The following is a 15,845-nucleotide window of genomic DNA, read 5'->3' as shown; positions in this document are numbered from 1 at the left end:
TATATTTTATTTCTTTTATTACAAGGCATGTAAGTAAAAACTTGCATAGTCTGAAAAAAGATAATAGATAGAAAACAGTAATAAAATTAACATCATTCTTTTAAGAAACTTGGTAATAAATACATTTTCCCTCGACATTAAAATGCTTGTTATTTTGCACAACAATAAATACAGCATAACTCTGGCATAGAGAAAGGCCAAGGCTGGATAAAAGTTCATGTGGTTTCTTAAAAAAGCTCAGAAATGGTGGTTTATAAATGTTTGGCATCCTGCACTTGATGCACTTTGATACAACTTGCACTTTCATTTTAAGTTTATTATGATTTTTAAACAGTCCCATAATAGGAAAATAGGAGAGGAAAATTTGTTTGATTATAGGGGTTTTCCTTTAAATATTTTCAAAGTAAGAGATGTGTAAATTCATTGAAACCAATCCTTGACATTAAAAAAAACATTACAAAATAGTGTCTTGGTGGCTATTCTACAACAATGCAGGTTTTTCGGCAGTGGGTGCTCGGGCCTGGCCAGCCAACTGGCACAGGACCAATCCCCAGCCAATCCCTCAGTTCTTTACACAGTTTTAAGAAAGTAATAATAATAACAAGAAAAAAGAGGAAAAAGTGTAGTATTCACTTCCCAAGTCATTACTGTTTGAAATTCTTACACTAATATCCAAAGGTGACAGGAGAAAGAGCAGGTATATTCCAGAACACTTCCCACCATAACTTCAGGTCATTCTGGTCTATATTTTTCTTTTAAAACTACTGACAAAAGAAAGGGAAGACAGATATTTCCATGCACTGTGCTGTTCTTATGCCAGCACGTATAACCACAATCACAACTGTGAACCTGTCACTTTGATAGCCCAATCTAATATAGATTGATTGATCGTCCCACGACATAGGTAGATAATGTCCACAAAACGCCACAAGCTCTGGCAGAGTCCAGCGTTCTTAAAGAACTGATAGGTCATGGCAAGACTTAGACTTGAGTTTGAAGGCCATGTTCTTGTTGTTCTTAGCAACTATTTTGCCCCAGAACCTCCTGGCTTTCTTGGGGATGCTTTCCCTCCGTTTCTGGTATGCCAGCCGCTTCTCGTTTTTCTCCTTGCTGTCCCTGCGGAGCCGCACTTGCCGCACGATGCCTTCAAACAGCTCTTTCACGTTGTGCTGCACGGCTGCTGAGGTCTCGATGAACTTGCAGTCAAACACAACGGCACAGGCTCGTCCCTCTGCAAAATTGCAAAGTGGGTATGTCAGGAGGCGTCATGAGCAGGGAGGGCAAAGCAGCTGTGGGTTGAAACGTGTGGGGAGCCATTGTCACAGGGGGGAATTCCTCAAGCCAAATATAGGCACGGATAAGCCTTTAATCGCCTGATGCTGCCTGTTAACCCATGATTCATCTGCTCTGTGGCACACTCGCTTCCCAGCGAGGGGGGGCAAATCCCCTCCTGGAAAAGCCCGGTATCTTCCCTTGGCTGTGAAGGCAGCTGGGGCTGACTGACTTGCACTGAGACACAGAGGCTCAGAGGTCAGCCATAGCTCAAAACCACCTGGTCATCTTATGTCCAGGATCTCTCAAGTTGCATTAAAGTGTGATGACAACACCCTGCATGCACACAGCACAGCAAAGGAGGCATGGCCAATCCTCCTCTATGGGTCATGGGTGTAAACCAAGACCCATAGACCAGACCCCTGAAGGTCCTGGGACAGCAGCAGCTTTGGTGTGAATAGACACATGTACAAAACCCTTAAATGAAGGCAGAACTGTATCTATGGCTTTAGAGGTACATCTGAAATCATAATTCTTACCCTTAATTACATGAGCTAAAGCTAAACCTGACATCTATCTTTCACACACAAACCAATTTATTCTGTCTTCTGGCTTGCTGTAAACTCATCACCAGGGTGACTAAAGTGACATGAAAGTACTTTCCATCTTTCAAGAGATTTTTCAAGTGGGGCAGAGAGGAATGAGAAGGGAAATAGTCATCCCTGGGCTCCCAATGGACTTCCCAGTTCAAACTCTTCACCTGGGTCAACTGTGAATGGAGCCAGAGGAACTGTGCACACCCTCAGTGGGAAAACAAATATAATGTAGCTCAACTGCTAAATAGAAGAAGGGAATAGCTGCAGAGAGAAGATAATGTTGAGCAGAAGACCCCATGTTTTTGATAGGCAAAGGTGAAATAATCTAATGAACTGCTCTGTGTTATGTTGTGTCACCTAAGCCTCAGGGAGACTCTCCAAGAAGAAGTTTTACTGACTGCAGGCCTCAAGAGCCAGCAGTAGCTTTTCCAGCAGTCTCTCCATTCCTATTTATGGGCTTAGTGGGTAGTCATTTGTGTGCAGCAAAGAGAGGGCTGGGTTAGCATCCCAAAGCAAGGCAGCAAGATCTCTCCTGAAAGGCTGCATGGTCCCTTCCCAGACTAAAGAAAACAAAGGGGGAGAGGGAATTTTAATTCATCAGGGAGGACAGAAGACTGGTTATAAAAAAAAAGATATAATCTTTGGCAGCGGAATAAAGGGGCTAAACTTGTTATACATAAACATGTATTGGAAATAGAAAATGTTTCCAGCTACCACAGAAATCACATTCTGCAGTGCTCTTACACTGGGAGCTGGAAGGGAAGAAACTCAAGCTGCTTTTATGATGGTTCTTAATAAATTTAGGAAAGGGATTATCTGACATGTAACAGCATTACCAAGGGAGGCTTAAGAACCTGGTAAACCCTTCCCAGTCCTCTGCCTTCTGTTTCAGTCCTCTGCTGGTTTATTGCTCTTTTATTGCCCAGTCCTGATCACAGCATATTCCTTCGGCCAGAGCTCTGCAGTTTGTTCAAAAGCTACGGGATGACTTTTAATGTTGATGTCAGTTTTACATTCATCATTTTCCTTACCTGCCACGGAAACTTCGCGGCACCTGACAAGGTCACTTTTGTTGCCAACCAGAATAATGGGGATATCTTCCTTCTGTCGTGCCCTGCGGAGCTGTATTCTGAGTTCTGAGGCCTTCTCAAAGCTTGCTCGATCTGTGATGGAGTAGACGATCAAGTATGCGTCTCCCACTTGCATGCAGTGGTCTCGAATCCATTCTCCCTCACGCTGTTCAAGTTAAATGGTCAGATATTGTTATGTCCAGAGCAGATTTTACTTAGTAAGTATAACATTAGAGAATCCAAATACATTCCTGCTGTAACTGTAATGGGTATGGTTTGAATCACAGTTATACTGAAAGTAATTCCAATGCAGTGATGGTATGAATACTTCACCACAAAGGAGGGCAAAACTTGCCCCACATAATTCATTGTGCTGACTTTAGACTGGAATGAACATGGTCTGGAAAATGGCTTGAATGTTTTGATTTATCATTAAAAAAATAAAGAAGGTTTGTGCTTTTCAGGCTCACTCTAGAGAGCTGATAGGCGTGCTTGCCTTGGAGCAGGGGTGGGGTTAATCCTATATTTTCCCTGATGTTGACATATGGAAAACACCTACTTGCTTTCCCAAAAGATACCTACTTTTCACATTAACAGTCATTCATATACATTTCTGTTTTGACATTTATCTAGAACAAATTAAAGTACCTTATTATCCCACATGTCGAGCAGTATAATGGTTGCACTTTCTCCATCCACCATCAGTGTTCTTTCGTATGTGTCTTCTGGAAGGAAAAGCAGAAGGGCTGGTAATGTATTATTGCCTGGCATCACATACATTACAAAAACCATGTAGTTGAACATGTGTAATTTGTTCACAGTTCAAGTTATTGAGCCAATTTTATGCTCGCCCCCATTCAGCTCTTTCCTCATTTCCATCAGCACTGAACCTGCACTCAGTTTGTTACTGGCTGTCTGACTTTCCATGATATATGAAGAAGGCTGAAAGATCAGGAAATGGAATGTTCATTGTTTTGGCTGATATTCTCTTTATCTTATGTGAGAGAGAGAAAATAGAACCAGTGGAAGAAATAACCAAAGGCTGAACATTTGCCCCATGGGAGCAGCAGAGTCCAGTGAGGCTGAGTAATGGAAAATATTTGCTTTCGCTTTAACGGGGACAGTTTACGGGTGAACAGTCACTGGTGCTGAGAGCAATACAGCTAACAGCCTACCAAGTGATGAGGACAGGGGAGTTTCAGACAAGCTTTTGAATTTTAGAGAAACTGAGACTTCTTCATCCTAGTTCTCTCCCATTTCAGTTTCCCACATTACCTTTGATGTCAAACACCCCACAAGAACCAACAAACCACAGAAGTTTGGTTATTGCATCCTGAAGCCACAACCTAGGTTATAAGCACATGTGGCAAAGTTGTGCTTAGATGTGAGTGGGTTGTTCCCACTCATAATTTTGATCAGTCCTTGCTGTGAAATCTCAGTCTAGGCTCTGCTTCAAAACTTATCTTCCTTCTTTTCCCCAAACATGGGAACATTTAGATGAGTGATAAGGGATTTGGACCCATCTCTAATCTTGCAGTGCTGGTCAGTGAGCATACCACCCCTCTCACTGCTTAAGGGGTCTTGTAAATACACTTGTAAATAGGACTGTGTCTTAACCCTTGACTCATAAAACTGCTGGGCATTAATGGAGTGAACTGTCCCCTAAATTTTAATCAGAACCTTTCCTCAAAGCCAGGAATCTACATTCATACAAAAGAATGAGCCAAAAATATTACATATTTAAAATAAAATAAAAAGGACCCCAGGCTTGACGCAGCTTAAAATGGCAAGATTAAAAAGACAGAGCTAATCAATAGGAGCAGTTTCCCTTGCAGGCCCAATAGCATGACATTTTTGTTTGCAAGTGAGCTTAACCTCACAGTCAGTAGCAAAGCCTGTCCATAAACCAGCTGTATGCTGTGAACTGGCTACCCTGAAACCATTCTCTCTTATGATTAAATTCCAGTTTGCAAGCTAAAGTTTGGAGAATATTTTCTTCAACTGGATGCACATCAGTGTGGGAACAAGCTCCATATACACCAGAGGACAACATCAGAAGAGACTTTCTCCACTCTATTACACATAGAGAGGCTACAAATACATAATCACACTCCCTGAATATATTATGCCCAAAAGGTCATAGCGCTGATCTGCATTCTGGTGAATCCTATGGACATTCTATAGGATATGAAACACACTGAAAGTGAGCTATTAGTTCACCTCATGCTTATTTTGAAGCTGACACTGAAAAAGGGGAGCTATAACAACAGCAAGTTTTCCAATGCCTTAGCAGAACTGGCCTTGAAAACCTGTCACTGCTACACTCCAAGCAATATTGCTAGGAGTGCAAATGAAAGAGGAAACCATATGGCTTCTCAAGAAGAAAACTGTCTGACAGGGCTGTGCAACACAAATCAGCTGCACTTTTCTGACTGCTTGCCCACAGGTCCTACTCTAATTCACTCATATAGCACTAGGAAAACTCTTGTTGGAGATACTGCAGGCTGAGGAGCTGATGGGATTATTGGGAAAGTGGGTGGTAGAAGCTGAAGACAAAGCACACCTGAATAACTGATTCAGAGTGACTGCACTGTGGGGAACTTCAAATCCCTGTAAGACACAGAGATCTGTGTCCCAGTCTACGCCAGCAGGCAAGGAAAATGTAGGTCTGACCTTCCTGTTGCTGGGCTGTATTAAATCCTGGGCAGAAGACACAAAATTCTGTCCTGCTTGTGCTCCACTGAAGATAGGAAGAGAAGCCCAAGAACTCTGGGCTAGCACTGGCACCATCACACCAAGGGGTCACAGGCAGGAGAGGGAAAGGATAAGGGAGGGACGAGGAAAGCCCTGCACACTGATGAGAAAAAACAGTCAGCAAACTGCACTTCCTCCAAAGGTGACAACATCTGCATCCTTAGAACTACAGCAGACTTCTGCTGCAGTCTAACCCTTCCACATCAATGTTTGCATACAGTATAGGTCATGACTTAGTGCCACAGCTTCACCTTCTGCACGATCAGATCTTTGGGATTAAAGAACACTTTGCAATCCTAAACAAAGCAGAGGAGGATAGTAAGGGGGAACTATCAAAGAAAACCCTATAGCTTGTGCCTTTTCCCCATCTGGCCAATAGCAATTTTCCTACACTGCTAAGGGACCTTTATCTGTTTTCCTCTGGGGGAACTCATGCTGTGCAAGTAACATGAAATGAGGAGGAAACATATTTTACTCAAACTCCATATAGGCTACACTGAGGCAATGTGTTTATACAGAAAGGCTGACATGACTTCTCATGGCAAATGTCTGGGAGGTGACCGAAGGACTCAGCACTGGCTTTTCTATTTTGCTATATGTATTATTTCTAAACAGTTAATTCTTGTGGACCATCAGAACTTTTGGTTGCTCTCTCTCCCCCATAGAAAGCTGAAGTCAGCCCCATGAAGCCAGTGGTGACACAAATGTGGGGCCAGCATGAAAGCTGGACCAGACTTTTTTGTAGCATCTTCACAGGCAGGAATGAGGCAGCTTCCAGCAGATATTTTTGAATTAAAAAGCATGTGAATCCAAATTATTCTAGAAAGAGATTTTCAGTCACTGTTGGTATCTTACTCATCTTATTTTGCTTTCTTATTTTCCTAAGAGAGATGCACGAGTTGAATCAGTTTTGAAGATCAGATCCAACTGTTTGTTACCTCAGTTTTTCATTAAACAGCCTCTCCATTTTTCTGTGCCAAGTACTGCTGGCAGAGCTGATTACAAGCAAACACCAGCATCCCAGGACATAACACTTACCTCCGAGCACCTCACAGTCACTGTCGATGCTGTCATGCACCCCTGCAAAGATGTTGGCTAGCGAGGACTTGCCTACGCCATGCTCCCCGATCAGCACCACCCGGTAGCAATTGCTGCCTGACTCAGAGGAGATGACAGAATCGGATGACTCTGAGGACCAGCTCCTTCTGTAATATTCATCAGGACTGATGGTGTATCGCTTCTGCGGGTTGTACTCATTGGAGTCTTTCTGGACCAGCAGATTCTTTCCATCAGCAGGGATGCTCCATCGCTGCTGCTGCTGCTGCAGGCTGCTGTTGTGGGTGCGACGCATGGTAACGTTGTTGAGGGTCATTTTCTACCCCTTAGCGAGAAACAGAATCACAAGTCTTAACCCACAAAACATTTAGAAATTCATTAACACTCTGTTATTAATTTCAAGGCAGCACGTGCTTTGAAGCGCTTCTCTGTAGCTCTCTAGCATACAGCAAAAGGAAAATTAAACTTTCTGTACTCTTTCATAGTTACTGCTACACAAAGTAGTTCTCATTAGTGAGTTGGAGGCTATTTCCTAGGGATAATACCACCCTCCCAACCCTAAATACTATCTTTATTTAGCCTTCACAAGCTCACCACTGTGCTAAGTGCATCCTAGGCGTGAAGAAAGTGAGGCAAGACTGTGCCCCAAAAAGAGAAGGAAGGAGCAGCATTCACCAGAGCTGTCTTACATGGGAACTGCATCCCTGCCGAGGGGTAGCCTATGGTGCAGGCAACACCTATCGGTACTGCTCCCCACCCTTTGTGCTTAACAGGGGCAAACAGAGGCACCGGTCCCCATTGCCTCCAACACCAGTGCAGCTGGGTGTAGAGTATCTTTCATATTGTCTCAGTTAAGAGCTGAAAGTTTTGGGAAATCACTTAGGCATCACCCACTATGCATGTAGACAACCCTTATATGAGAAAAGAGACATGCAAGTAAGCCTTGCTGTGATTCTATGATTCTGTGATCAGGTGGACTTGGGTATGATCTACTGGCTGGGTATACAAAAAAATGACTCCGCTCCAGACAGTGGCTTTTTGTCTGGTAAGAGGGAGGACACAGTGAAGTCCCACAGCTTTCCTGAGGAAGAACAGGTTCTAGCTGCTACAGGAGAAAATACGGTGCTGGGAGAAAAAGCCCATAAATTTGCAAACTTTAAATCAGCAGCTTCATCCACTGCACAGTCAGCTGGATAGGTTCACTCTTCTAAGCGTGGCTCTTAACTGCGTTTTACTCAGCACACTCTATTTTGCCTTGCTTGGAGGCAGAGGACAGTGATGTCATTCTCACAGGCCAGCAGCTACCATTTTTAGGAAAGTGACTTTCATGCATTCCAGTTCTCAAAGTGAACTTTTTATTATTTAGACTTTTTGCTTTTTGACATATATTTTATGATTTTTGTCTATCTTCTCCATATTAGTAAATAGGATAATTGTCTATAAAAAGCACCCGACCACTTTAAAGCCTGAATAATAGGTGGTGAACAAAAAAAAAAGCACAGCAAGTCATGAAAACAACACATACAGATTGCTATTTCTCTTCACACAAAACTGTCTGAAAACTTCTGTGCATAGGATAAACATACAGAAAAGCACACCCTGTCTGAACTTACCTACCACACGCACAGTATTTTCTCTATGATGCACAGTACTTGGCAAAATGAGATCATTTGTCTAGTCCTAGTCACAGTAACTTTGTCAGTAAGAAATACATCTCAACTAGGAATCATGCACCAAGCAAAGGCTGCTTCACAAATAAACTGAAGTATTTACTGCAGTTGCATTTTAAAATGCATTTCTTCCTTCCAGTTTCCCCACTGAAAAGACCTGATGAGAAAAAACTGGCTCTAATTCAAACAACAGCGTAACTCACAACCTGCAATAAACAGTCACAAACATGAGCATTTCACAATTTCATCCCTAAAAAATTATCATCCTTCATTAAACAAAGCCAAACAAGTACCTGTCGCACCCTGCATTTGAAGTTCGAACTGGTTTTGATACCCCGTACTGCCTTTAGCTGTTAGGGTCTCTAGCACTAACAGTAAAAGACTGCTTGAACCAACTCTGCCTTACTTGTGCCAGGCTTCTTCAGGCAGCCAGGTCCTTTGCTCACACTGCCCTTCTTTCTCAGTGAGCTGTGATGCTCTGAGCTGCTCTGCCGAAGTAAATCCTCTCCTGCTTTGGAGCTGGCTCTTTAATTCTTTCTCGGCAAACCTGGTTTATATTAAGCCCATCTGATCAGAGACAGGGCTTTTCCGTGACGTGGTTGGCCTTTCCATACAACAGCCAGCCCCCAGCTGGGAGGAAGCAGACATGCAGAAGAGCAAAAACTTGCAAACAATCTCAAAAGACTCACTCAAAATCATATGATTGTCTTTATATTGCCAGTAAAATAAACACATTTGGTTCTTGCGTGATGAAAACAGGAAAGTGGAAAAACCCAAAATAATACGTGTTATTTTGCCTCACTCAGTTTTACATTTAAGTGCTACCAGAAATAATGGTGATTTAAAAATTACCTAAGTTTCATCAATGCATAAAATCCTGTAAATATATTATGTTCTCTGTCTGCAAAATGCACTTAACCCTCTGCCTGACAAAACATCCCTTTGGAATAAAATATCTGAATGTTCTTTTGGAATTATCTTAAAAGTAGGAATATTATTCTGTTGTTTGGGATTTGGTTTTGTTGGGTTTTGTTTAAAAGCTCTAATATATACAATCCTATTTTCCTCTGTCGGCCTCCAAGTGACTTAATCCTATTTCCTGATCTGCTTCCACTTCTGCTGGAACCCTCTACTAGCAAGGGCTTGAAAAAACTTCCAGCTACAAATTCAGTGTTACTTAGCTGAATGGTGACAAAGACGCATCAAAACCCACAAAGCCTGCACAAAGCTGGAGTAGCTCACTGCTGATGCTGTCCACAGGAAAGATGACTATATTGTGTTCATGCTACAAACCCACAAACCCAGGGGCTGCTCCTTAGGTTCTTATATTCTCATAGCTCATTGTCGGGATAAATATTGTCAGAGGGGAAAAAATACAAACCTGTAACATGTGCCACCAGATGACACTTCTAACAACATACACGAAGTACTCCCTGATCAACAAATGAAGAGTAATAAACTTCCACAGCTCTTCTTGGGAAGGGTACTACAACTTACATGAAAGTATATGGAAACCCTATAGTTGTCTCTCCATTATCCAGTCTCTAGATTAAATATGACGAGCTCAAAGCCAAGCTCCTACAGCTTTCCTTTATGTTTACAATCTCCTAGTTACTCTGTCAGCCCCTAAATCTGATAGGTGACTAATTCTTATCCAGCATGTAGGAAGTCTGAGCAGGGGAAAGAATATTTTTTTCATGAGCCCATTCTTCTCACCCTTCTTGCTACAGGCAAGCAAGCCATTAACTGACAATGTACCTTTATTGAAGGGAGCAATGATATGCACAAAAGAATATATCTTGCTATGATTGCAGCTTAGCACTTATTTCACATTCTTCTGCTGTAAAATTGATTAGTTTTCCTCTGAAAAAGCAGACCTTTACTAAATTCTTCAACTGAAACCTGCTTCCTTTGTATCCCCTTTGGCTTTATGGCATTCCTTGGTCTTTCATGAAGATTTTCAGGGTCCTCCCAAGCCCATTCTCAAGTTTGAAGAGCCAGGAGCTTTTCCAAAAGTAACATGCACCCATTGGTGTACATGGAAATTACTCACATCTATCAAGGGAAGAAGTGAGCAAAAATATGCTCTCATTTTCCTTCAGCTGTGTTTCAGTGATTGGCAGCAGAGGAACTGGCCCCAAGCCTGCATCTTCACCTCTTCTGTCCCTTACACATGAGGGTCTGAGTCTCTGCTGCTGAGTGATAACCCCAAAAAGCACAAAGTGTCACGTCCCTCTATGTAGGATGCACGGAGTGGCTTTTAATACTTACTGCACAAAATGCAATAACATCTCTGTCAGGAAAGGTTTATGGAATGGCCAGTGGTTTGCAAAAAGATGCTTGCCATCGGCATACTGAACTGAAGTTGCTCATTCTCTTGAAACATGTTGGAAATGATGACGAGGAGGGGGTGGTTGGAGTATGGTGCTCTGCACCTTGGGTTCACTTAGCTCTCTTTAAGTTGTCTGTAATTTGTCACTGCAAGTAAAAGAGCAAAACCTGTCCACCCCGAGACTGGAGAGATTTATGGCCAGACCCATCTCAGCAGAACTGCAGGCTCTAAAGTCTCACCCAAATGTTTAACATATATCATAGCAGAAAGTGCAGACAGCAGAAATAAACCAAAGTCAGAAAAGCCTTTATGTTTAGTTATGGTTAGTGTTACATTAGGAATTGCTGGGCATCATCTTCCATAACCTCTTCATAAAATTCAAGGCAGACAAAGAAAACACAGCTCTCAAATGACCACACAATATGTATCTCTCCTGTAAAGCCATCCAGGGCTGTCCCAACCATGGCATGAAGTTCTTGAAAGTGGCAAATTTGCAGGTATGTTTTCCTTTGTACTGCCTCTTCTGAGCTTATTCTGTTTTAGAAATTGGACAATTAACTCTCCAGATCTGTGCTGCTGTCTGCCTACACATGATGGAAAGCTCTTGTTCCTCAGGCAATGCCACCAGCACTCATGAATTTCAATCAGTAGTGAAATTAGAAATGTAGTAGCAATTAAATTATTAGTGAAAATAGGCATGTGGGGAAAACTTTTCCCCTCTCTTTTTTCAAGTAGGAGAGAGATGCAGCATTTTCAGCCTCCTGGTACTTACTTGCAAGGGACAATAGCAGGTTGGTTAATGAAATATATGAAGTGAACCCTTCTCAATTGTCCTGGGTTCAGCTGTAGCAGTTATTTTTTCCTGCTTCCTAGTAGCTGGTGCAGTGCTGTGTTTTGGCTTCAGCTGAGAACAATGCTGATAACACACTGATGTTTTTAGTTGTTGCTCAGTAGCACTTACCCTGATCAGGACTTTTCACTCTCTCATGCTCTGCCAGTGAGGAGGGGCACAAGGAGCCAGGCAGAAGCAGAGACAGGACACCTGACACAAACTAACCAAAGGGGTTTTATATTATACCTTAGTTACTGAACTGTTCTTATCTCAACATGTGAGATTTACATTCCTTTGATTCTCCTCCCCATCCCACCCAGAGGGGGAGGGAACAAGGGAGGTGAGCGAATGGCTGCATCCGAGTTACTGTCTGGACTTAAACCACACCACCAATAGAGCTGGCTATAGGTTTGGATTTCCAAATGCAATCCCATAGATCAATAGAGGCTGATGTAGTCCTGCACTGTTCTGCCTTCTTGCAGAAGGTCACCTTCTCTGCAGCTGAGGCTGCCTGACACACAGGCACAAGAAGAGACGAACTGTAAAGCCAGGTGCTGTCGTAAAGCAGGTTACCACCTGATGCGGTATTAAAACTCGTGGCAATTGCTTTTCACCCATCTTATCCATTCTCTGTTTCAATAATCATGTCTTAAAGGAATGCTCCTGCAGCTGGGATGAAGTAAACATCTCAGAGTAACAGTTCTGCAATCCTTCTCCAGCCAGTTACAATTAGACCAGGTGATGCCCAGAGAATTAGGCAGAATTTTTCCATTGGATATAAAACAGCAGTGTTTTTTAGCTGGCACTTAATTAACCATTTTGTATCTATGTACATGAAGGCAAAAGTAGTTCCTCAAACCATCTTCTGCAATAAGGGTCGTGCATAGAGAGGACCTGAATCATCTTGGAGGGGGAGGGAAATGCAAGAGGAAAAAATCTCAAAGAAGCAGGAGAAACAAAATTCAGGTTTATTTTAGTAGAGACGGAGTGCAGAGTGTCTGAAAGCACACTTTCTCCCTTTGCATTTAGCAGGAGAGAACTTCTTCGTTTTTCCCCTCAGAGGACCTTAGTAGACTGTGCTCGCAACAGTTAGTTGCCTGTGAAAGCAACGAATAAAATCCACCGCCTTCCTTTCCTCCAGATCATTGCAGCATTTCACATTTGCTCTGCTCTAACATCTGTCAGTGCTGCCTGTGGCAGTTTGTAGCTCCACCAAGAGCATTAGCTACGGACAGAAATGGTTTTGGGTGTAGGCACGATGCCAGGCTGGATAGATACACCAGGAGTACCTGCGATTACTGTACTCCCCAGGGCAGCTACTCCAGTGTCACCATCCATTCCTGCGGCACACAGGGAGACAGGCAGCCCAGTGAGCAAGCGTAGAACAAAACCAAAAATACATGTGTATTAGCTACATTAGGCCCATAGCAATGAGACCATTAGCTTATTTACACCAACTCATGGGCACAGCTTTGCCCTTGCCTTTCCTGCTTCACATGCAGTGACCAGGTAAGAAGTTTCATGCTGAATAAGGAAACTGCCAGGGATAAAATACTCTGAAATATAGAGGCATGAGGTAGGGAAATGGAGGATTATGCGCCTGAGGAGAACTGCTGAGGCTCTTAAGTAGGGGACAGGGCAGAGAAAGACACTAAGAAATTGAGCAATAGTGAAACTGATTTATTTTTAGGGAACAGAATCAGAAGCACCTGAAAGTGCATCCCCCATCTAAAAAACAAGCCAGTTCTCTCTTCAGAGGAGTAGATTTGGTAGACTCTGCTCCCAGCAATTGCCTGCAGGGTACCCTGAATTTGTTCCACCACCACCTTCTCTCCCACACCACAGCAGCTGAGCACTAAAAGCAAACATGATCCTTTGGTGATGGAGCACAAGGACAGGGAAGAAGCACTGGTCTGTACTCCTTGTGCACAGGAGAGCAGTAAAAGCCAGCATTAGAATTCTCAGGGAATTTGATTGCTTTTAATCAGCTACCTCACTAGAGAGCCCCTCATTAGTCTATTACTTGCAGATAATCTGGATTCCCACGTATCGAAAAGAAGGTGTGCTCCATATCCATGCACTATAGAGCCTTGATGACTGTAATGGGTGTCCAAAAGGTGTTTTTCCCATTAACACTTTAAGCCAGCACAGCCGAATACTCAGCAGAGTGAGAAATGAGCAGCCAGAGGAAGTATTACAGCTCAGTTCATAACAAAACACAAGTTACTCTTTAGTCTAGTTAACTGAAAACAAAAATGATTAAAACAACTATCATCTATGGAAAACATCCAACTACGATAAAGAGCAAATGGCAAAAAAGGGTTATTTCAGTAAGAGTTACTTAGAAAAATGACTGCCTCTTTCCCACTTCTGCACTGAATGACGTTAATGAATTCTGCTGATAATTGTCCAGGGAATAGGATTAAGTCGTGTATGACATAAATAAATGTGCTTTTCAAATGGAATCAGTGCAAACTTTAAAAAAAGCATAATATACTAATAATAGTAGGATGTGAGCGAGCCATAAGTGTTCTTCGAATACTGAACTAAAAAAGCCTTCAGACAAATGGCATCAGACCATTCTTTGCAGCTGGGATCTTTGTAGTATGCCACTATCCTCAGCACATCAGGTTCAGGAGCCACAGTCTCCTTTGCAGCTGCAGGATTCACAGCTTTCAATAACTTGGTTTAATAGAACTAAGTCTTCATGGTAATTTAACAATAGGTAACTTCTGCATCAGCAAACCATAGGCTAGAAACTTCACCAGAATTATCTGGGCCCCTGATCTTCAGAACTGTGTAAGGGAAAGCCAAAAAGAAGTCTTTTGCTCCAAATGCAATTTCTTCTTCACTGTGGTCCCCAAGACTCTTACATCAACTGCAGCCAACAACAATTACAAATACTCAGACCTACTCCCACAGTCAGGCACATGGCAGTGCACAAAAAACTGCCAATAGCAGCAAATTTACTTTAAAACTATTTCATGTGGTGGCCAGAGTTTGTCGTTCAAGCCCTTACTGTGTTTATCTACATGACAAGCCTGCCTGGGATGGAAAGGGAGCACTGCTGAGCAATCTAACCCACCTCAGCTCCCAACCCACCCAAACTCCTCCTGGTTCCACATTATTACAAGGTGTTTTGAGCTCATCATCTGGGTGAGGGAATCCCATTGCTGGGGCAGTGGCTGACATGGGGTCCTGGGCAGGTTTTGGGAGCCCTGGGAGAGTGAAGCAGGGCTATGGGTACCTTCACTGCCCCAACACCCACTCAGTGCACTCCCTGGGGAAAGGTGGTGGCACATGGATGAAGTTAGGCCAAAGCAGAGCTGTATGCAGCTGGGCCCGTTTCAGTCAAGGTCATGCCAGGGCTGTTACTCAGATCTGCACCGGGAGAAAGGTGGTGTGTAAAAATGCACAGCCCATGATGGTGGCTGAGCAGCTACGCTCCTCTTCCAAAAGACAATCAGCTGGAGTACGGGCATCACATCCCTCCCCTTCTTTCTCTTCACTGCACAGACACCTAGCAATAACAAAACCACAGCTAAATATGGTCTGCTTGGAGGGAGCTCTCTCCAACAGCTCTCAACATCTCTCTCCTCTCCCCATTTACAGTATCACCCAACCAGTGCCCTTGGTTCAACGCTCGTCTGCCCACTCAGCACACCAGCATCTAGTTCAGTGATGCTTCATGCGACTGCTCAGTGATTCACCACTTTGTTTGGATTTTCTGGCTCCCAGGCTCAAGTTTATCAGCAAAGCACATACTCTCTCCAGCATCAGGCTGTAAGCAGGTTGGAGCTGTACAAAATGCCTTTGAGCAAGATGCTCTGCACAGTCAGGTGAAATTAATGTCTATTTAATTGAACAATGGCACCTCTTTTATTTACACAGCTTTACTCCCATGTCTTTCAGCATGTACTTTCCACCTTTCCAAAATGGGATATTTGGAAATGAACTTATAAGTGAAAATATGTTGTTTATTTTCTTTTGGAGGCTCTAATTCTTCATCTCTGTTGTACTGTGCTTGTGACAGGAGAACTGAGTGCCAGGCCCTGCGGGTAGGATTCATTTTACCTCCTTTAAACTACTTGCCTTGGTTCCCACGGGGAAGTGGACAGGGTTAACCAGGCAGCTCTGGGGTGATTCATCTAACACAGGTTGTGTGAATCATGGAGGTGCCTCCATCCCCACTGAACAGGGAGGGAGTGGGAGATGAACATCTCTGCACTAAAGCTAGCCTTAAACTGCACTCTCTGAAAGCTG

At 43.1% G+C, this 15,845-nt stretch overlaps 1 protein-coding gene across 2 annotated transcripts; it reads right to left on the bottom strand.

Moving 5' to 3' along the window:
• Positions 1–14,901, bottom strand: GEM (GTP binding protein overexpressed in skeletal muscle). Of its 2 annotated transcripts, none has more exons than XM_061371061.1 (6): positions 14,161–14,901; positions 8,825–9,048; positions 6,731–7,073; positions 3,587–3,660; positions 2,900–3,104; positions 1–1,231 (listed from the first exon to the last, which is right to left on the bottom strand). In XM_061371061.1, the coding sequence occupies exons 3-6, from the start codon at positions 7,062–7,064 to the stop codon at positions 954–956; spliced, it is 891 nt and encodes a 296-aa protein (XP_061227045.1). In that variant the 5' UTR covers positions 7,065–7,073; positions 8,825–9,048; positions 14,161–14,901; the 3' UTR covers positions 1–953. The 2 variants fall into 2 exon arrangements, with proteins under 2 accessions (XP_061227045.1, XP_061227044.1); XM_061371060.1 differs by having other exon boundaries at positions 3,587–3,663; positions 14,161–14,899.
• Positions 14,902–15,845: the final 944 nt, after the last annotated feature.

This window comes from Neopsephotus bourkii, unplaced genomic scaffold (assembly GCF_033783945.1).
Source record: "Neopsephotus bourkii isolate Nb327-2 ecotype Australia unplaced genomic scaffold, CSIRO-AGI_Nbou_v1 NB_1558, whole genome shotgun sequence".
NCBI lineage: Eukaryota > Metazoa > Chordata > Aves > Psittaciformes > Psittacidae > Neopsephotus > Neopsephotus bourkii.
Note: the sequence above shows the minus strand (reverse complement) of the source record. Positions and strands in the feature narration are given on the sequence as shown.